The 21,483-nt window shown below is 43.2% G+C and overlaps 1 protein-coding gene across 2 annotated transcripts in view; it reads left to right on the forward strand.

Moving 5' to 3' along the window:
- Positions 1-21,483, forward strand: part of CPAMD8 (C3 and PZP like alpha-2-macroglobulin domain containing 8) — a 1,183,022-nt gene that overhangs the window by 59,782 nt on the left and 1,101,757 nt on the right. For both annotated transcript variants that reach the window (XM_078671323.1, XM_078671324.1), the window contains exons 2-4: positions 6,489-6,640; positions 7,360-7,382; positions 20,649-20,814. In XM_078671323.1, coding sequence (XP_078527449.1) covers positions 6,489-6,640; positions 7,360-7,382; positions 20,649-20,814 — 341 coding nt within the window. The remainder of the gene's footprint in view (positions 1-6,488; positions 6,641-7,359; positions 7,383-20,648; positions 20,815-21,483) is intronic.

Genomic DNA, 21,483 nt, shown 5'->3' on the forward strand with positions numbered 1-21,483 from the left:
ACCGAGGAGGCATGGCAATGTGTGACACTGGGGTCATTCTCGGAGTATCTGGTGGTGGCATAGGCTTGGGTAATCAAGGTGCAGGGTGTGGCAGATGCATTGGTGATGATTGCGCCCCTGCCAGTGCATGGAAACATGCTCTGTAGATCCCGTACTAGGGCTATGGGAACCTGAATCATAGCCTCTGGTGGAGGAAGAGGAGCGAAATGATGGAACTGCTCCACATATTGACTTGGCTGTTCAGTATATTGCTGCTTCTGATAAACAGGTTCATAATAGTTCCCTTCAGCCTCATCATTCTTGTACTTTACATGCAGCTCTGATGGACAGTCAGCTGTTCCAAGAGCCCATCATCGTCCTCACCAGACTCTCCCACATCCAATAAGTGGCTTGGGGGCAAGGGAGATTCCTTGCTAGGAGAGGTATGCTCTGGGCGCAGAACATCTTGTGCTGGCTGGTCCTTCATCAATGGTGCCATCAATGGTAGCGGCAAAGATGTTGTTGTTAAAATGAACATAGGTGGCTTCTTTGCTTCCATCTTAGATGACGAAGATATCTTCTCCGGCTGCGCCGTCGACCGTTTCGTCGGCAGTGTCGTCGTCGATGGTGGTGGCGTGGTCCTCAATGGTGTCAGTATGGTTACCATCGATGAGATTGTCATCATTGCCATCGACGATGATTTTGACACCATTACTGTTGTTGACGGGGTTGTCATACTTCACCTTGGCTGGTTCTGAAGAAGATTTTGTAGATTTTAATGTAAGGCTGAAAATGGAGTTGTAGGCTCAGATCTTGCCTCTGTGGAAGCCCTTTTTCCTTTTTTCTCCATGTGAAGTGCCTTTTGAAGACCCATGGTGCATCTTTTTAAAAGCTTTACTGTGCCCCTCTGGTGACCCTTGGTGTGATCTCTCTCTCTCTTTCTTGATATTTTTTGTGAGGCAAACAGCAGTTTTAACCTTTAGTTTCTGGAGCCAAAATAACGCCTCCCTTGTCGATCTTTGAGAGTTTTGGAAGAAAAAGTTCTACAAATCTTACAGTCCTTTACCTTGTGGACTGGATGAAGGCAGTAGATTCATTCCATATGGGCTTCTTCCGAGTGCAGCCTCTTTTTCCCCAGCTCCCACAAGGTAGAAATAGTAATAACTTCAAATGTTCTGACATAAAGAAACACAGCTGAAGTAATCTGGATACAACCAAATCTGGAACAATCTGAAGAACTGAGCAGGGTAAAGATACCTGCAGCATGTGAAATTTCAGGAACTGTGACGTCCACAATTTTTGGTAGACCATTAGGGAACAAATCAAATTGAAAAAACTGCTGTCTTCTTTAAATACATTCTGACATATCCTCTAATAAGAGTCTTAGGAGGTTGATTTCAATACACCATGTGGGAGGTATTATTCATGTGCTTTTCAAAGGCCAGAGGATTCAGAATAATATGTTCATTCAGAAACATTAGGGATGAATATGGGTGTTGTAATAGGGATGGGATCATCTGCTGAAGTGACAAAGGCAAGCTCAGCATTCACATTACTGTGGTAAGCATTCAGACTTGCATGTCTAAGACCATTAGGTAGGTACACCAGGGAATACTGGCCAAAGTCAAATTGTTGGGGAGCCCATATTTTATGAGGCAGTCAAGTGTCAAGAAGGACTTTCCAAGTCCTTTATAAGTGATGCAAAAAGCTGGTTGGGAATTATGGGAAAAACCTCAGGTTTAGTTTCATAACAAGCGATGATATCAAATTAAAAAAGTACTTCGCTTTGGGATTTAAACTTCATAGGAAGTTGTTTGCACCATTCCTTTTGTCATGCTCTTTCTGGGAATGGGGCACCAAAGATGGGTTGTCCAAGACTCTGTCTAGTAACGTGTTCATAGGGGGAAACCTGATGGAGACCATTCAAGGGTATGAACTTTTGTGAATGTTTTGGTGTAGCCAGAATAGGGCAAACAAACTGTTGTTCGGGTACTAGGACCTTAGAGTGTGCTACAAAGAATGTGTCAATGCCCAATTAACTTTCCTTGGAGATCTGGCAGTGGGTGCCTGTTGACCCCAGAGTACTCTAAACCCCTTTGAGATAGTATTGAGTCAAGAGCAGCACTTCTGTGGTCTCTTTACAACCTTGTTGTGTCTGAAAAAGTCTGGTGCCACAAGAGGACATATTTCGGTAATGCACCTATTCCACTAGGAGGCACTGGCAAATGCCTAAACCTGGAGGTCACCCTTCCTGAATGAGATGCTGAAGGCCTGAAAATGGGGATATAACCATCATACTTTTACTGTTAAACTTTGTTACTTTGAGGAGCTTGTCTGGTTCATAAATACTCTCACCTGTGAGCAGAAATTTGCATCCCAAAAAAAAGTGATGTTTCTGAACCAGTCTCTTCTTCAACATTGACATAAGATGCTTGTCAGCGAACTTGAATGAATTCTAGTTCACAATGAACAAGAAGAATTCACTGCACAGTTCGAGCTGTTGAATTCTGGCCACAGCCAATTGTGCATTCCATTTATTCTCTTTAAAGTGGCCCGCCAGGAAGAGTGGGCAATATACTTTTTTAGTCACTATGAAGCTAAAAGCAATGGGAGCCCGCTCCTTTAAGAAAGGAGAGTCACATATGCCAACGTTTTACACTGATAAAAAACAACAAAAATATATATATATTTTTTTAAAAAGAAGAGTCAGTAAATTATTAAGGTGTACAAGGAAAGCACTTTAGACGCTGTACTCAATGTTACTCAGAGAATTTGAAAAAAATAAAAAACGGGCTGGGGTGGGTTGATTGGTAAAATCTGTGCCCCGAAATTGGGACACTCACACTGGTATTCCACTCAAAATTTAAAGTGGCAGCATAACTGTGAAAAGCATGTTTATGTCCCACCTGTTGAATTGGCAATTCGGAATCAGTAGGGATCGAAGGAGAGCAGGAAGGCAAAGTAAGGACAAGATTCAACACCAGGGCATAGTCAAGTCGAATTATTTATTGAACAGTTAATTAAAACCTTTAAAAATTAATTTGTTAAAGAAAATCTTTTTAAAACATTTCCTTTAAAAATCATTTAATATAGATAAAATTAGTTTTGGTAGCAACTTGTAAAAATTATAAACAAAAAAAATTCATATAAAAGACAGGTGATTATCCAAGCCTATTACCAGAACATTACAGTATCCAGTGCTGCATCCTTTGGTATAACCCTACAAGTTAAGGAGCGGTGCATCTAACCAAAGTGCCTAATACGTAATTTCAACATTTAGGCATCAGAAGAATATATTGTATGAAAGTGCAAGTGCGGAGCATCAAAACCATACAGTAGCGATATAAAATTAATTTAATATCTTTTGTATAAGGCTAGAAAGGAAAGCAAATTCTTATTAAGACTGCAAGGCATTGAGGGCAATCATTTTTTTTCAGCGATTCTGAAACATTTTGTGTACCCACAGTCCATCATGGGGTCCGTAGATTTTAAACTTGCAATTACTGCCTGCCTGCAGGTCCGTATCCCGTGCTGATTAAAAGGGACTTTCTTGTAATAAATCTTCTTTCTTATAATAAGGCTGGGCATAAGTAAGTAAAGTGTATGATATTTTTTCCCAAGAGTTACACAATCTGCAACACTTCTTTGCAGTCACCTTTTTCCACGATTTTCTATTGATTTCTCCTGGGTGAAGGCCAAAGAGATAATCCATTAAATAATTTTTTAAGTGGCTTGACCACTCTGCATATAAGTAAGATTGGCACGTAAGTGTCTTATGTTCATTAAGACCAGACCAGGTATGCAATCTACGAGATAGCGTATCTTTGTCTTTGAGCAACGAAATTAACCAATTCTTTAAAAGCAGCTGAAAAGAGGGAGTTTTCCCACACTGTGTGAATCCCTAGATTTTTAATAGTCAGGTCACGGTAAAGGCGCGCAGGTGCAGTTTCATGCGTTTGCAGTTCCTGCCAAAGAGCTTGACACAGCTGACTTCCTGAGGGGACCTGGTTCTCTTCCAGGTTTTAATGTAATCCCCTTTCCTAACTATTACTTGATTTAATAGACCAAACTCCAGTCTTATCTGGGCTGTGGAAACATTTGGGGGAGGCGGAACAGCAATCTAAATGCTTTAGACAAGACTGAGTTTATGAGTGCTCCATCTCTGCCCCAGAAGTCAAGTCAAGTCAAGTCAATAAATTTGTATAGCGCGCTACATACCCAGAGGGTCTCAAGGCGCTTGAGGGAGGGTGGGGAATTATTTATCAAATATCCACGTTTTAAGTTGCTTCCTGAATGCTAGGTGGTTCTGAGTAAGGCGAAGATGAGTGGGAAGTGAGTTCCATATTTTAGCTGCCAGGTAGGAGAAGGATCTACCTCCCATGGTCGTTTTGTTGATGCGAGGTACAGTGGCAAGGGCTTGGTTGGAGGATCGTAGCTGGCGGGGGGGGTGTAGAAGGACAGTCGTGTGTTGAGGCATTCGGGTCCGATTTCGTAGAGTGCTTTGTGTGCGTGGGTTAGGAGCCGGAAAGTAATCCTCTTATTGACGGGGAGCCAGTGGAGGTTTTTCAGGTGGCCAGAGATGTGTTCGTTGCTTTCGTATGTAACACTCGGAACACTTGCAGTCATTACCTTCCGTAGAGGTAGAAAACTTGTTCCATCCAGAGCTCTTTGTAGGATAAGAAAGGCCAGGTTCTAAGTGTTACTTTGCCTCATCAAATCGTTTCTGTGCTGTTTAAAAGTAAGTCTTTCATCAAAAAGTACTCATAGATATCTATAAGTTGTTGTCAGCTCCAGTTGTTCACCATGTAAGAATTATTTGAAACTTTTCTTTATCCTTCAACTAGAATAGCTTATCTATACGTCGTTGCAGTCCAATTTTTGTCAGGCTGAGCAAGATCACATAATTGGCATATGATAAATTTGAAATGTTCATGGGACCGAGTTTACTGCATCCAATACGATTGATAGATCGGCTAAAAACAGATTAAACAAATATGGTGCCAAAACACAACCTTGCTTTAGGCCCGGGAACGTATGTATTTTTCTGGATAAGATGGAGTCATCTCCGATTCGCACCCTTCCTTGTCCAGGTGTCCGTGTAAAACAGCTGTATGGATTTTAAAAGACGGGCCGCAATACCCACGGAAGAAGCAACCACATCACCCTAATCTGAAACCCTTCAACTGACTCCCTTATGAAAGCAAGAATCCAGCTAAATATTGCCTGCATTACACATAAAGCCCTCTACTTCAACCCCCTAGATATCTCGCTCAGAAGCTCGAACTTTCTGGTGGCTGCAGATCATCCAGAAGCTTATTTCTGAAACCTCAGATATTCCACAAGAAGAAAACTTACAACGATCTTTCGCTGGAATTGTCCTGAGAATTTGGAGCACCTTGCCCCCTGAAGTCAGAAATAATCCCTCAACTGTATCCTTCAAGATAGAAGTCAAAGTACTCCTTATGAACATATTTCTTCCCTAGATCCTAAGATCACCTCTCTTTGTACCCTGCCCGATTCCTCAATCACACTCATGACTACTGCTCACCAGTGACTTTAGTATTTTTGACTTATCAGTCCTGATATTATGTTGCACCCTTCCTTTTCTCAACACTGCTTGATCTTGCAGTTTTCTTGACTATGATATTTGTTTATCTCCTCTGCTCTCTGAACATTGTAAAGCGTACCCTCCCTTTTCTGGGTACTACCTTATCCTCTATTTTTTCTCAATTGTGATATTATTGTTATTATTGTTTTTTTATCTCTGCTCTCTGTCAAAGTTATACGGCGCTCTGATACCCCCAAGGGTCATGTTCGAGCTATAGAAAACAATCAAAATAAATAAATATCTTTTGCCAAAGAAGATTACGTTGCACACAGTCAAATGCAGTCTTATAATTGACGCAGTGATAGATTGGTTGTTGCTTTTTCTTAAGTTTGTCCATTATTAATGATAATGACAATATGTTGGCTACTGTACCTGCCCCTTGGGTAAACCCTGTTTGATTCGGGGGTAGAATTTGTTTGTCTTCCGCCCACCTCAGCAGACAACTCCAGGGCATAGTGCCAATGATTGAAAAATGTAGCAGTAGAAAATAGAAATAGAAATTATATCATAACATAGCTCGAAATTAAAATATTCATGCAGAGTCAGTCCTCCTGTGCCAACATTTATGCAGTTCAAAATATACGTGCCCTTTGAAAGCTCTCCCCTGAAACAGATCCCTTAAGGCATATGGAATCAAGATGCTGTTTTTTATAAGATTTTCCACATGGGGAATATGTCTACAGCGCACTACATTAGATTTGTTTGTACTGTTACTTTTACTCATTGACTATTTATAGAAAGATTTCTATGAGAATTTGTGAATAATTGGTTTCCTTAACAATGCCAAAAATTATCTACGTTGCTGGTTTCTCGTTTGGCTGTTTTACTGGTAAATCTGGTGATGTGTCTATATAAATGTATGATACCAGTTTATGACCAACGTGTCTTTGGTTTTTACTAGGGGTTATTTAATAGCAGCACCATCTGTGTTCCGGTCTGGGGTGGAAGAAGCTGTTAGTGTGACCATCTTCAACCCCATCAAGGAGACCAAGGTACAACTCCAGCTCGTGGTCAAAGGAGAGGTGGTGGCCCATGGCCATGGCACAATCCTCGGTAAGCCTGGGTGAAGCACAAACTCATACAATTGTTACATTAGTACTCGTATAATGCATTCTCACCTCTCTGTTAGCCCAAGTTCTTTATCCGTAAGTTGTGAAAATGTTTGGAAATAGAACTGTACAGAATAAAATATTTCTGTAACCTTATTCTATGGCCTTAATTAGTGAAGCCAGCATTTATTTTAGTAATATGCGTGAATGCCAAGGCAAGATCCTAACAGGAATTAAAAACAGATCCCCACTTGCCTGTAACATAATTTTACTAGTACCTGTGTCTTACTCATAGTTACAATTGAGTTGTAGCTCTAGTTAGAATGTGTGGAGGATAACCCCATCCAGAGGCCTTTGCTGCTTATCAAGTGGTTCTAATAAGAAGATGAATGATGACTTAGCTGTCTTAGAATTTATTTTGTAGAAGGTATAATTATTATAGTTGCACAATATCTCTTCATGCACGTGTATTCGAAATGAAAATAACACATTTTTCTCTCTTTTTTATTTCCCTTTTCTTTGCACTTCTCTATTTTTGCTTATCTGTTTTTGTTTTTCGTACTTGTCATTTGTTTTCTGGGCTCCCTCCATTTCTTTTACTGATTTCTATATTTTGCTCCATCTGCTGTCTGTTTCTCTTTCTATCTCTCTTCCCTTGCCCGGTTGTCCATGTGACCACATTTCATTTTCTCTCCCCCTTCCCTATATCACCTTGTGTTTTAGACAAAGGTTCAATCAAGCTTAAGGTAAGTCCTAAGTTGTGTTTTTTACAGTGATACTAAGCTGCATGTATTGCCTTCGTTTCATAATGCCATTTTGTTACCAATTCAAAGAATGATCTTTTAAATCTTTTCTTGTCAGATACTTCAACACCTACATCTTCCCTTAACTATCTCACTTCACCAGATCTATTGCACACAGTTTTCCAAGATCTACCCTCAACCACACAAAAGAGAGTTCCTCATCACCTCTAGAGAGCTCTGCTAACAATCCCTCACTCATGCTTTGAGAATTGAAGTCTGATCTGTTCCAATAACACTATAACATTGAAACAGGACTAAGGAGCCTGAAATCACAAAGTATTTGATTATCTATGTTTTAAATGTATTTTATTTATTTATAGTATTTATAAAGCGCTGAACTGTCACCAAAACTGGTATCCTGGCGCTAGTATGCAAGGAACGGATCTTGCTAAGAGTGCACATACCAATTTGCGACTGCAGAGTGGAATTTACTGCGGGAAGAGCAAGGTCCTCAAAGCCCTTCTTTTTGTAAATTTTTTTTTTTTGTAAAATATCTCAAAGCCCTTCTTAATTGCAACAGCTCCAATGAAGCGCTCTTTAAGTACGGAAGCTCATTCCATATCTGAGTTGCTTTTACTGCAAACACCCGGCCCCCTTGTCTTGATCTTCGGTACTTGTGGGTACAGACAAGGTTTGCAGTGCTTGATTGGAGAGATCGTGGAGGATTTTATCTTTCAAAACTACGCTGCAGTGGCACAGGATCATATCCTTGTACAGCCTTAAAAACAATATACATGGCCTTGAACAACCAGTGTAATTCTTGCAAGGCTTTGCTGGCCAAAGACTTACGAGCTCTATTCAGTGTCAATTTAGCTGCAGCTGCTTGTACTCGGTACAGTCGCTTAACAGGAATTCAGATGCTCCAGGAAGTAGGGTGTTACAATAGTCCAGTCTGCTCAGTATGACACTCCGTACCACCATAGTTCTAGATTCTGGGCAACAAGGGGAGCACCTTCTTAAGACTACATAGTAGCGCAAAGCACATGCCTGCCACTTAAGTCACATGATTTTCCAGAGACAAGTTATTGTCAAACACAACTTCAAGGTTACAAACTGAATCTGAAGGCAGTAGTGCCTCCTCCAAAGGAAGTCCATAAATTAAGGGGAATTGTCAGGGGAATTCTACTTAATGCACAGCATAGAAACGTAGTTTTATCCCCGTCAAGTTTCACTGATTTCAACCATGGCTCTCTGAAAAGCTGTTACTGTCTCCTCCTGATTACTGGAAAAAGAGAGAATCAGTTGCTTGTCGTACACATAGTTGACCAATTTTAGGCCATGTTCCTTAGTAAGAGTGATAAGGGGTTTCATATGCATATTGAATAGCACGGGGCTAAGAGCTGATCCCTGTGGCACTCCCTGACACAAATCTTTGTAATTGAAGTAATAAGGGAGCAAAGCAACAGCATTACATCCATTTGTTAGATAATATTCCATCCATTTGAGGACTGTGCCACCCACTCCAATCATTGCTAGTCTGTCCAATAAGATGGAATGACAGATCGTATCGAACGCAGCTGACAAATCGATCATTATCAAGACCGTCGACTAGCCACCATCTACCCTCATCCACAGTTCAAGTGCAGTAATCAGGGCTGACTTGGTGCCATGCCCCAGTCAGAACCCGAACTGCTCCTCCTCAAGGAGAGAGTGAGTTTCAAGGATATGAGAAAACCTTCTGCTCACATATCATTCTACTAGTTTCACAGAGAAAGGAAAGAGCAATATGAGTCTGTAGTTGGTTAGAATCAGTGGATCTGCAGACAATTTTTTTTAAATACGCGCAAGTATAGCCATCTTCCATGCAGATGGCACAATCCCTGACTTCAAAGATTGATTACAAAGTTGCAGAGTAAAAGGGGCTAACTCTTCCTCAAACTCTTTCCACACTCTAGGAGGTACTAGATCTAATGGAGATCTCGAGATGGTGGATCTAGCAGTGAACAAAAGGCCCTCCATTGAGATGGTTTCGAAAATATCGAACCTCTGGGCCTGACATTCTGTTATCTCTACTTTATTCTGAGAAAAAGGTGGATGGAGTTTGAATAGGAGCACCAGTCTCTTCTAATAATCTGCTAATTTTCTTATCAAAGAAGTTGGAAAGGTCATCGCAAAGCCCTTGCTATGGAGTGATTGCCTGTTTAGTACAGTCTGGGTTTGAAAGCTCCCGGAGGATATCAAATACCTTTGTCGTGCCATTTCCGACAGCAAGAATTTCATAGGCAAAATAATCTACTTTGGCTTTGCTGATCCCTTACTTGTGGTTGTAAAGAGATATCTTTAAGTTTTCCTTATCAGCGTCGAGGTATCCCCTCCGACACTTTATTTTCAGCTGTCTATATGCTGATTTAAGCATTTTTAGTGAGTTATTATACCGTGGTGCGAAGGACCTACGCCAAGGTTTTGAACTGGTGACCAGGGTGTAGTTGTAAAGAGTTATCTTTAAGTTTTTCTTATCAGTGTCGAGGTATCCCCTCCGCCACTTTTTTTCCAGCTGTCTATATGCTAATTTAAGCATTTTTAGTGAGTCAAATCAAATCAAACTTTATTCGACTATTAGTGGAATAATCATAAAAGCGTATACAGAAAAAACAATTTAAAAACATGCCCTATAAAAATACATTCACAACAAAAACTAACTAGATGTACATCAGCATATACTGATTAGTCATTCAATTTTGGGGTTTAAAACCACAATTTACTTGGGCATAGACGTTCTCGAAGTGGAAACCATTTAAAACATAACATATAAAGATACAAACACTGTAAACATTAAGTAGACTGCAGCATAAATTGACTAATCTTTATGTTTACAGGTTTAAAACCATGTATCACATGAGCATAGACTTTCTACAGGTGGAAACAGACTTTAGAAATGTAGATATAGATACAATTAAGAGTTCGCCCCCAAGCGATTGCATGACCAAAAAAACAGGGCGGCATAATCGATGACCTAGGGATTTAAGAACAGGGAGAATCCATCTCTTCCTCTCAACTTGATAAAATTTACAAAAAAATAAGACACGTATGGTGGTCTGTGCTGAGGACTCATCGCAAGGACATTTGATTAACACTCTGGACCAGTCTTTTCTGGCTGGAAAGCTGAGAGATCTGTGGATAATGCCCAGCCTGAAGCGGGTAAGCAAGAATCTATCGTAATCAGAGGTGGCCAGTTTCAGATAGGGCTGCATCTTAGGAGTGATCAGGATATGTTGATGGGCAATGACAGAGATTTTGGATATCTCTGTATTAAATCTAAGATTTTCTAAATAGTAAAAACAACTTTGTTTACATTCTTTCTTGTCTAAGTTGGCTAAAGTAAAAGGGTCGTCAAAAGATTCCTGATGGCCCATTCTGTGCAAAAAGTCTCTGACATATTTCAGCCAACCAATACGAGAAACTTCATCCAGCCCATAACAATCGGTAATAATTTAGCGGTTTGAGACAGTCCAGACTCAATACCAGAGAAGAATTGGTTGAAAACGGATTACATCCGTTAAATACGGCAAACTAAGTTCCATATGACAATTAAAAGTGGACACACATTCCGGAACAACCAATAAAAATCTGCGAAATTTGTTTTCCGCCGTCTGAAGAGTGCTCACATCGATGTGACCCCAAATGCCTGCCCCATAGGCTGCAATAGCAACACATTTGGCTTTATAAATTTTAAGTAATTCTGGGGGCGGGCATTTACTAAGTTTCCTACTAAAATTGGTCAAAGCGGCCAAGGCCTTTAAAAATAACAATTTCCTAGAGTGAATAGCCTGGGTCCATAAGCCAGTACGATCGAATAAGACCCCCAGGTAGGAAAAAGTATTAGCACATTCAAGGCGGTTTTGCTCAAGAAAAAACGAGCGGGAACTCTTACTCCCTTGTCCGCATTTTAAAATAAAAGTTTAGGAGGTGTTGACTGTGAGACCCAAATTTGACATAAAATTAGCAAAACTAGAAATAACTTTCTGTAAGCTAATCGGGGTCCGAGCCATTAGGACGGCATCGTCCGCATACATAAACGCAGGGAGTGGACACTTCCCTACCAACGGTAGGTCCTGGCACTCATCCATCAAAACTTTTCCTACGTTGTTAATGTACAGTGTAAATAGGAAGGGTGCCAAGACGCAACCTTGTCTCACTCCTCTTCTAAGGGCAAAGGGATCAGTTAGCTCACCCCCTTCCCCGTAACGAACTCTGGCCCTGGCTCCGATATAAAATTGTCTCATTAAAGAAATGAGACTGGGGTCCACTCCCAAGCGTTCCAAAATCACCCAGAGTTTATCAAGGATACCGCAGTCGAAAGCCGCGTTTAAATCCACGAACGCCAGGTACAAGTTACCCCCCTTGGCATTAGTGTATTTTCCTATAGTAAGTTCCAAGTTTAAGCATTGATCAATGGTCCCCAGCCCTTTACGGAAGCCATATTAGATGTTACTGATTATTTGATGGTCTTCTGCCCAATCCTGTAATCGGGCTAAAAGAACTCTCCCGATGATTTTAACTGTTGAATCTAATAATGAAATCGGCTTGTAACAGGCCGGGCTGTGCCTATCCCCTTTTTTTTAGATTGACACCAAAATCGATTCGCTCCAGGTTGGGGAAAAACCAAGGGAACGACATGCATTGATTACATGCGTTAAAATGGGTCCCCAGAGCTCAGAGTTGTATTTAAAAAGGTACACAGGGATACCATCAGGGCCGGTTGCCTTCCCCCCCTTACTCAGTGTTATGGCCTCCGTGATTTCACACAATTCAAATTGGCGATGCAGGACAGTATTTATGTTCTGTGATTCTTTCCTAACTCCAACACGGTCATGGGTTAAGTCTGAATGAGGGCTATTATTATTATATAGTTTAGAAAAATGCTCAACCCATTCTCCCCTCATTATAGCCTTTTCTATAGTTGCCCTCTCTGAATCGACTAAAAAGGGAGTGTTGACCGCCTTCCAGAATGCTGAATGCTGATGAATCTCTCTGTTCGGCTTCCTCCTTTAAAAAATGTTTCCTTGACACCTGTGCAAGATGATATTCCTTTCTAGCCTCTTTTATCTCTTGCTTGATTTTAACAGTTCTACAAAGGGCTAGTTTGAGAGCGGAGAGGGCTTTCGTGCAGCGGGAATCAAACCAGCCCCTCTTTTGAGGGATCTTGCGTTTTGACTTTATGTGGAGAGCGTTATTCACAAACTAATCAATTTTAGAGTATCCGTCTACAACGTCCTCCAGGGGGTTACCGCTACCTAGGGATCTGCTAATTGCATCCCTACAATTAATGATGACCTTCTTTGTAAATGCAATGGGATCAAGCTCCTTCCAACTCAGGGAATAGCCATTTTGTTTAGCCAGGGTGATGTCAGTCACAAGAGGAGTGGTGATTGCGGGCCTACTAACCGCCCTAGAGTTAACCTTAACGTTTATACTCTGTGGAAAATGGTCACTGAGGGAAATATCGTGAGTATGAAACTCTAAAGGTCTAGAGGCGTGTCTAACAGATATTAAAATAAAATCGATTAGAGAGAACAACCCTCGTCCGTTGAAGGTCGAGTTAAAAGGGACCGGCGGACTACAGAGATTATTGGCGAAACCCAAATCTGCGGTAGACAGTGTTTCGTTAAGCATATTTCCCTGGATGTAATGGGTAAAATGGAGAATGCTTGAGTCAAGGTACTGCTCCAGGCCGCAAACCCTATTATCCTCCTGATAACAAGTCGTGATGTTAAAATCCCCCCCGAGACAACAAGCAGATCCTTTGTACTGGCTGATTGTAAACCGTTTATGTGTTGATTTACGACACTCAGGAAACCGGATAGTTCCTCACGGGGTGCATTATTATAAAGATTAATTATTACAATGCCTGTAAATTTGTCCACGTTAGCCACCAGCATTTGAACATAGCAATTAACCACCAGGATTGTGGTTATACTAAAATTAAAAAGAATTGAAACATAAATACACAACCCTCCCATGGCTCTACCATGGGTTGATGCAACCGCAGGCGTATGAAATGTTTTAAAACCGTTAATGTGAATGGGGTCAATCGACCAAGACCCTTGTAGGCAGAAAATATCAAATGCCAGAACAAACTCTGACCACAGAGGGTTCACAATCTTAGTTTTGAGACCTGCAATATTCCAGAACATAATATGACATCCAGTATACCTCCTGGGACCAGTAATGATATTGGTGCAAGCTCCAGTGAAAGAGGTGGTAAGGGCATCATGGGGGATTATTGGATTAATGACTACTAAAGGAGCCACAGAAGGGGTTATTACATTTGTGGCGGTAAAATGAACCGGGGGAGTTAATGGGGGAGGAGTATTGGACTCAATCGTAGTACCTGCTTTCAATGACGTTCTATACGTGTTGTGCCTCTGGGACCCCAAAAGACCAGTATCTGGTCCTAGTGAGGTACTCGCGGGATTCACAACCCTGCCCTTCTCCCCTGTTCTAGTAACACACGTATCCAGGTTCAAAGTGGGTCCCCAATTTGCCATTTCTTCTCCTCCAGGGGTTCTAAAAAGTCAATCCTTTAGATCTAAGTGGGAGAAAAGGTCGAATCAGTTGTGGACTGGAACGTTATACAAAGGGGGAGGATTCGGGAAGTAGCGTCCCCCATTAAAAAGTTTAGGATAAATAGGGTGGGACACTTGGTAGAAAAACCCCAGGGGAATCACATTAATTTCATGATTTGAAATAGAGTGGGTGCCTGCCCTTGTCAAAATTTTATGTACCAGGGTTGGGGATTTAAAAGTCAAGATCACACAATCCCCTGATAAGGACTTCTGACCTTTCCTCAGCCATCTAACACGCCTGGCCATTTTAAAATTTAAAAAGAGACTCTGTGACAACCCGTTTTTGTACTCAACCAGGAGAGTGATTTATTCCTGAGCTCCTCCCATGATTCTACTGCCCCGACCAATAAAACAGGGACATTAGCTAAGATGACGGTATATGGGGTCACAGCTGGGGGTAAATCCAGCACTACCAGTGACGAATCGGCCCCCTCCTTATGCCTCTGGACGCGTGCAGAAGTAGGTACTACAGAGGATCCCAAGGGCAGGAGAGCGTGTTGATCTAATTTAGGGTCATTACTTCTGTTCATTAGTAGGGGTAATGGACCCGTAGTCAAGTTGTCTATGGTACTCGGGGCTGGGCCGCCAAGTAATGTTGCTGAGGGGAGGACTGAAGCAGGACCAGAGTCTAAACAAGCCCTGCTCTCCCTTCTGCTCGTGAGCACCGGCTGAATACTAGAGATGGCCGCCCGCTCTGTTGCCGATTGTTATCACAGGGGTCCGGGTGCCTATGCATACCCATGGCTGGATCAATAACTTCAAAGTCAGAAGGCTATATAATAACGGAGCATTTTGTTAAGATTACTTCAATAGCGCTTACTCTGCTTGATAGATTAGTCAATAATTCTCTCAAATAATGTTTTAGGGAGTCGAACTTATTGGTTAATAACACCAGGTTATTGGATTGGTTAAAGTCTGGGTCCTGTAGTTATATTACCTTTGCGTCCTTGTATCGCAGCCGGCGGTGGCTTACCCTTAGATGCCATTTTTCTGCGAGTTAAGCACGGTGATGGACTAATCGCATTAATGGGTAACTCTGGGAGTAAGGAAGTGCCATTGGTAGTATTTTTCAGGCATTTAGTTGGATGCTGTGAATCACTATCCAGATCACTAACAGATATAAGATCCGAGACGTTCACAGCACAACCATTGGTAATAACACCGGCCCCTAAATTACTTATAGTATCCGTGATATGGGTAAGGGTACCTAACTCCTCGATACCCGGAAGGTCAAACTGGATCTTTCGGTGTTTATGGCCTCCTCTACTGAGGTAATCTGTTGTTCTATAGCCCCCATGGCCCCAGGAAGATAAGTTAAACGAGAGTGATTCCCCCCCCTCTTTTACAGGTTTTTTAGGGCCACACGTGGTTTTCCTTTTGCCCATTATAAAGTAACACTGCAAATAACAATGAAACTAGCAGGGTCAAGGAGACAGACAAAATTATAAAAGAGGAACAACGCAACAAAATAACCGCCTCACCGAGAATGTACGAGTAGTATAAACAGGAAATCCAAATTAGAGAAATCAGAAATTAGCACACCATCCGTGGAGCGGCAAAGGGACGTGCCAAAGACAAGCTGTGAGAGTTGGCCCACTGCGGTCTATTGCAGTCTATTGCAACCAAAAAGGTGATACCTTGGGGCCAGCTTTGTGTCGAGTGGGATGGTGGGCTCTGCTGCTAGGCTCTCTCAGTATGTGTCCACTTATAGGAATCCCCAGGTCACCATGTGCACAAGTCTACCCCCCCCCTCCCGGCCACAGTATATTGTTCCTGCAGGCTCTGAAGGCAGTCCGAATGCGGAGGGGGGTGCCTGACAGTCCGCCTGGAAGGTAGGCCGCGAAACCGGGGGCCTCGCTTGGGTGAAAGCCGCTTCTTGCACCACTCGCTCCCCGCCCCCAATGCACTCCTCCTCACCTATGTTGTAAGCAGCCACCGGGGGGACAGTCTCGATGGAGGGCGCAGGACACAAAGGCCCACCAGGTAGGCCTGGGAGCCGGGGACCTCGATTGGGCTGCTATTACGATCTGAGCCCCGCTTCGGATATGCCACAATCGCGTTGTTCCTCTCCGCGCTCCACCTTCGCTCCCAATCTTCTAGTGAGTCATTATACCATGGTGCGAAGGACCTACGCCAAGGTTTTGAACTGGTGACCAGGATCACATTATCCAGGGTTTCCCAGATGTCCTGCTCATACACTGAGCAGTTAACGTCTATGGAGTTCTACGGGTCGAACATATCGCGGAGGTCAAAAATAGGCAGCCCATTAATTTTGTTAAGAGGTCCCCTTCTGCCCAGAGATTAGAATCCCTTAAAATAAAAAAAAGCTTCAATGAGCTAACACCACGTTGGTAAGAACTTCTATTTGGGGGGTGACATGAATTTGGAGGCCCAGGGGGTCTGTAACATAGAAGCCCAGAAAATATATTCTCTCTTTCTGTTTTTAAGGTAAAGCCTAAGTTTTCTGGGCCTTTAATGTCATCCAGCAGAAGCAGCAAAAAATTCAATATTTCCTTGTAAATAATTCCATCCCTCCCCCCCTTATTAAATCTAGATTTGTGAAAAAAATTAAACCCAGGTGGACAAGCCAGACCTAGATCTACTACTGACTCAGAAGTAGTCCAGTTTTCTGTAATAAACAGAGCATCCCAGTCCACGGTCTTGAGTAGAAAAGGAATTTCCATGCTGTGTTTCACCAGTGACCTTGCGTTCAGTAAGCCACATTTCAAGGCCAAAGGTTCCTTGCTCATAACATTTAAAAATGCCTCAATCTCAGAACCTCTCCGCAATTCGACCTACCTTCTTAATATGCAGGGGTTACGTTGCGAATTGTGAACCTCTATTATTGACTAGAGTCACAGACATGGTGGTGGACCACCAATCTTTTTAAAGTAATTTTTTTTATGCAATCCGTTTTACTAGAATAAAGGGGTTACCACTGCTTTTGAGGTGGTTAAATATTAATGTTTTGAGACAAAATTTCAGTCGCAAAACATTAATGCATAACTTAAGGAATCGGAATTTGGTAGCAATGCCCTTTACATGTCCAAATTGCGATTTAACAATGTGTTACTCTGATTTGACCTTTGCAACAGTTACACTGCTTTATAAATAGGCACCTGATGTAGAACAGCCGTAACACATTGTAGGAAGCTGGCTCTTTATGTAGTATACCAAAAAGAGATATGCTGTGTAAAGAGTCCAGGTATCCCTGGATAAGTGTGGCTCAGGGGTTAGAGGCAGCAGACCCGGAAGCTGAGATCGGTCCTGGACCAGGGTTCAATTCCCCGCCTCGGCGGGGTCTTGGGCTAAAAATTCCACGCACTTGATAATTCTCGCCCCGGTGCCTCCTCGACTCACGGGTTCACACTCTGCGACTCTGGGCAATAGCTTACTTAATCTCCACAACGGCCCCTCGCGGCGGGATGCCTGACTTTCACCTTGTGGATACCCTGCTATCTCACAGGGGAATACCAGGAAGGGTTCCCTAAGCAAGTGCCGGGAAACCCACTGCGGGTAGCTGTGCGCTATATAAGCTCAACTACATTTACACTACATTTACATTTATCAGTGGACAGGGGGTTGCTCTAGCAATCGCCAAGGTGCTCCTTCTAGGGTAGTGTTGTTGAGCAGCCTTAGGCTTATCAGAGAGGAGTGTTATACATTAGTTAGAGTCAACAAATGATGCTCAATCGCAAAAAGGAGATCCAACCAAGTTAGAAAAATATCACTTCTTTTATATATATTTTCAACACCCAAGAACTTTGTAATTGGGTAAGTACTTTGTTTTGATATGCAGTCAGTGTGTTGTTACGGTTTTGCAGTATACAGAAATACAATGGCAATTTGATCGGTAAAGTGCTAATGTTATCCTATGGGAAAGAGACATATACTATAGTACTGACGGGCACTTAGCTGCGACTTACGGAATTGTCCTTCTGGATTTAAGGTAAGTATGGAGCAAGGTCCAAGGCAGCACCAATAAGTCAGCTCGTGTGGCTCTGAGGCGTCCGGGTGCAGGTGTGGAATCAGCGTCTGGTTCCCCGTTTAAATCAGCAGAGAACTGCTGGTTCAAAACAGGCTGCAAGTAAGGATTGGGGGGCCAGTCCAGGTGAACCCACAGGGGGACTCAGTCCTTGATGGTCTTGGGCACCCAGAGACACTGTTGGCCCACTGGAACTCAAGCTGGGGGACTCGTGTATAGTTGTGCTTACTCTGCTGGGGTCGCACTATGGGAGGCACTCGCTGTATTTGGCTGCCTGCAAAAACAGGCTGCAGGTGGGGACTAGGGACCAGTCTGGCCAAACCCAAATGGGGGCTCAGCTTTTGAGGGTCTCTTCTCTGGTACTTGTGGGCACCGTTGATCCACTTCTACTTGGGCATTGGGGCTTGTGTGCAGTGGTGCTTTCTGGTTTTGGGTTGTGGCAGTCCAAGGCTCTCGTGGTTCCTGCTGTCCTGCAGAATGAGGCTGCAGGTGTGGACTGAGGAGCCAGTCCAGTAGAGTCCTAGGAAAGGCTCAACTCTTGAGTGTCTCTGTGCCTCAGAGGCACTGTCGGTTTACGGCAACTCTGGCTGGGGGCTCGGGTGCAGTGCAGCTTTGTCCCGCGAGATCGCGCTGGAGGAGGCTCTCATTGTTGGTCATTTTGGTGCCTGAAACAGTGCAGGGAATTAGCTCCTCTGCTCCAAGGAAGATGTTGCTAACCAGCTTAAGTTGTGGGTCACTTCTCCACAGCTTTTGGAGGTGACACCGCTTTCTGGACGTGCCGGGTCCGTGCAATTGTCGGGGACAGCAGGCAGACTGGCAGGGCTGGCGCCAAGTCAAGTGTTGCTCCTCAGTTCTCGCATTGTGGGCTCTTCTTTGTCCTTCTTTCTTCTTCAGGCAGACAAATGGAAGCTCATGGTGTTAGGGAGCCACCTAAATACTAAATTTAGGGGCGTTAAGGGGAGTGAATGGTAGCAGCCAATGGGATATTTAACCCTGGGGTCACTAAACCCCCTAATAACCACTTACTGTGGGAAGTGGGTATCACCCTGTCACAGAGTTCCTAATTTCACCACACACACAATGGTGGAATTCTTTCTTGTTCACTTCAGGTAGCCCACCCTAGGGGTGTGACTAGCCTGTAATTGTGGAGAGGTGTGGCTCACTGGTTAGAGGCGGCAGACCTGTAAGCAGAGAACGGCCCGGGACCAGGGTTCAATTCCCGACGCGGCAGGGTCTTGGACCAGGGTCAACGGACTCGATAATTCTCGCCTCAGTGGCTACTCTAACCAGGGAACACACTTGGTAACTCTGGGCATTAAGCTTGCCTCATCTCTACAACGGCCCCCCACAGACGCCGGGGATGCCTGGTTTCACCCTGGAAATACCCAGAAAGGGACCATCTCACAGGGAAAACCAGGACGGGTTCCCCAGCGGTCTACAGCGCCAGGACACTCGGGTAGAGTAACAGTGCGCTTTACAAGTATCCCACATTTACATTTACATAGTAACACGCCTCCTGACTATCTAACTTCCACCCCATCCTGTTGCCAAATAGGCCTCAGGACTGGCGTGATATCCTCCAGGTCTGGGGTGGCCAGGCTCGCATATCAAAGGCGGTGTGCTCTTTGAAGCTCCCTGCCTTGACATACTAATTTACTAGCCATCCTGTTTGGAGGAGGTGTAAACACCTCCTGCCAGAGCAGGCATGGTTTCTAACCTCTGAGAGCGGAGATCTTACTTCCTAGGTGGTCAGAAACGTGCCTGTGGTGGCAGGCTGGACAGCACCAGTCAGCCAACACACTAGATGACTAGTAGGTTTTAGAGGTTACCTCTAAGGTACCCTCTGGGTGGAGTCATGAATAAATCCAACACTGGAATCAGTGTGGGTTTATTAATTCAAGGTGTTTGATATCAAACACCATAGGTTTCAGTGAAGCCATTATGTAATTGGTAACCTCATTTTGACCAGTGCCTAGTACATACCTTAAGATGGCTTCCCTGCTCACGTGTAATATCCAGCAATGCAACTAGACATTACGGGGCATATCTGCACATGCACATAAGTCTTCACATGTGCTATAATGCACCCTGCCTTAGGACTCAAAGGCCTGCCGTAGGGGTGACTTACATATAGCCCATGCAGTGTCTTTGGCATGACACACAGGAGTCTGCCTTGTCATATTTTCAAATATGGTTTGCACCATGTCATACAGCTTGCACTGGCAGTCTGGGTGGAATTTGTGTGGGGGTCCCTTAAGATGCATAAGATATGCTGCAGCTCTTAGGGACCCTGTTTAGTACACATGCCCTAGGTACCAGAGTTATCATTAACTAGGGTCTTACAAGGGTACTTAAGCCCATGCCAATTCGGTTACAATTGGGGATCACCTTGTTTTAAGGAAAGAGCACTGGCACTGAGGTTGGGATGGCAGGCCTCAGGGCCCTGTTAGAGTCAAAATCCAGCATTCAGTAGATAAAAAGGGGAAAAAAGGCGGGGGGGGGGACTGCAAAAACTTTCAGTTTCCTACACACATGCATCTTTAATGAGTTTACTTTAAAGAGCGATGCCAGGCGTTGATGAGGATAGTGTGCCCTTGAAGTTTGGCATATGTGAACCTTGTTAGCATATACTAACTTTTCCTGTGTGCTTTTCCAAAGGTTCCCGCAGGCCTCCGAGGCCAAGCCCATTTGAAAGCCTGGGGAAACCGGCACCTGACTGACGATGGGTACATCTTCTATAACTACACCACAGTTACGATTGACAGCAAGGGGTCCTCAGTGTTCATCCAGACTGATAAGCCAGTGTATAAACCCAAGCAGAAAGGTAATGTGACAGCTTTTCCCACCTGTTCAGTGTTATGCAGTAGATCGAGAGTTGAGCACTGTTGTAGAATACCAAAGGCTTATTACAGTGCACCTAGACACTTTAGCAACGTGACCTCCTCAGTCTTACTCACATCATAAGAATATGGATTTTACCATTTTAGTTACTTTGTGAAGCATAAGAAAAAAATTGATTACCTTTAACTACTGTTTTGCAGTGCTGATGTCTTTCACCTTTCACATGCTTGACTCTTCCCAGCTTCGAGCTGGGAGTCCACGGAAAGCTCAAAATAGCAGTGTAATGTTAAATATAGTCTAAGAAGGCTTTAAATATTGTTACTTTAGAGGATAACACACCTCATTTAAAAAGAACAAAACTTCAAGCAATATTTGAGAGTTTAGTCTAAAGCACACATTTGATCAATTGTACTTAGTAGGTGAGGCTTTAACAGGGAGAAGGGGCAGCTGCATGTGAATCTCTGAAAGATACCAATGTTGGCGAACTCTATTTACAGGCAAGTTACTGTTTTTTCTGCAACATCGGAGCTTTCATAGATTCCATGCTGGAATCAGAATTACAAGCATTTAAATATCCTTATATACCAATTTGTTCATTAGCAAACAGTGGCTGGTGGTTAAATAGGAGGGTCTCCTAATGAAGAGAGATGTA

The sequence above is a fragment of the Lissotriton helveticus genome, chromosome 12 (genome assembly GCF_964261635.1).
Source record: "Lissotriton helveticus chromosome 12, aLisHel1.1, whole genome shotgun sequence".
In the NCBI taxonomy this organism is placed as follows: domain Eukaryota; kingdom Metazoa; phylum Chordata; class Amphibia; order Caudata; family Salamandridae; genus Lissotriton; species Lissotriton helveticus.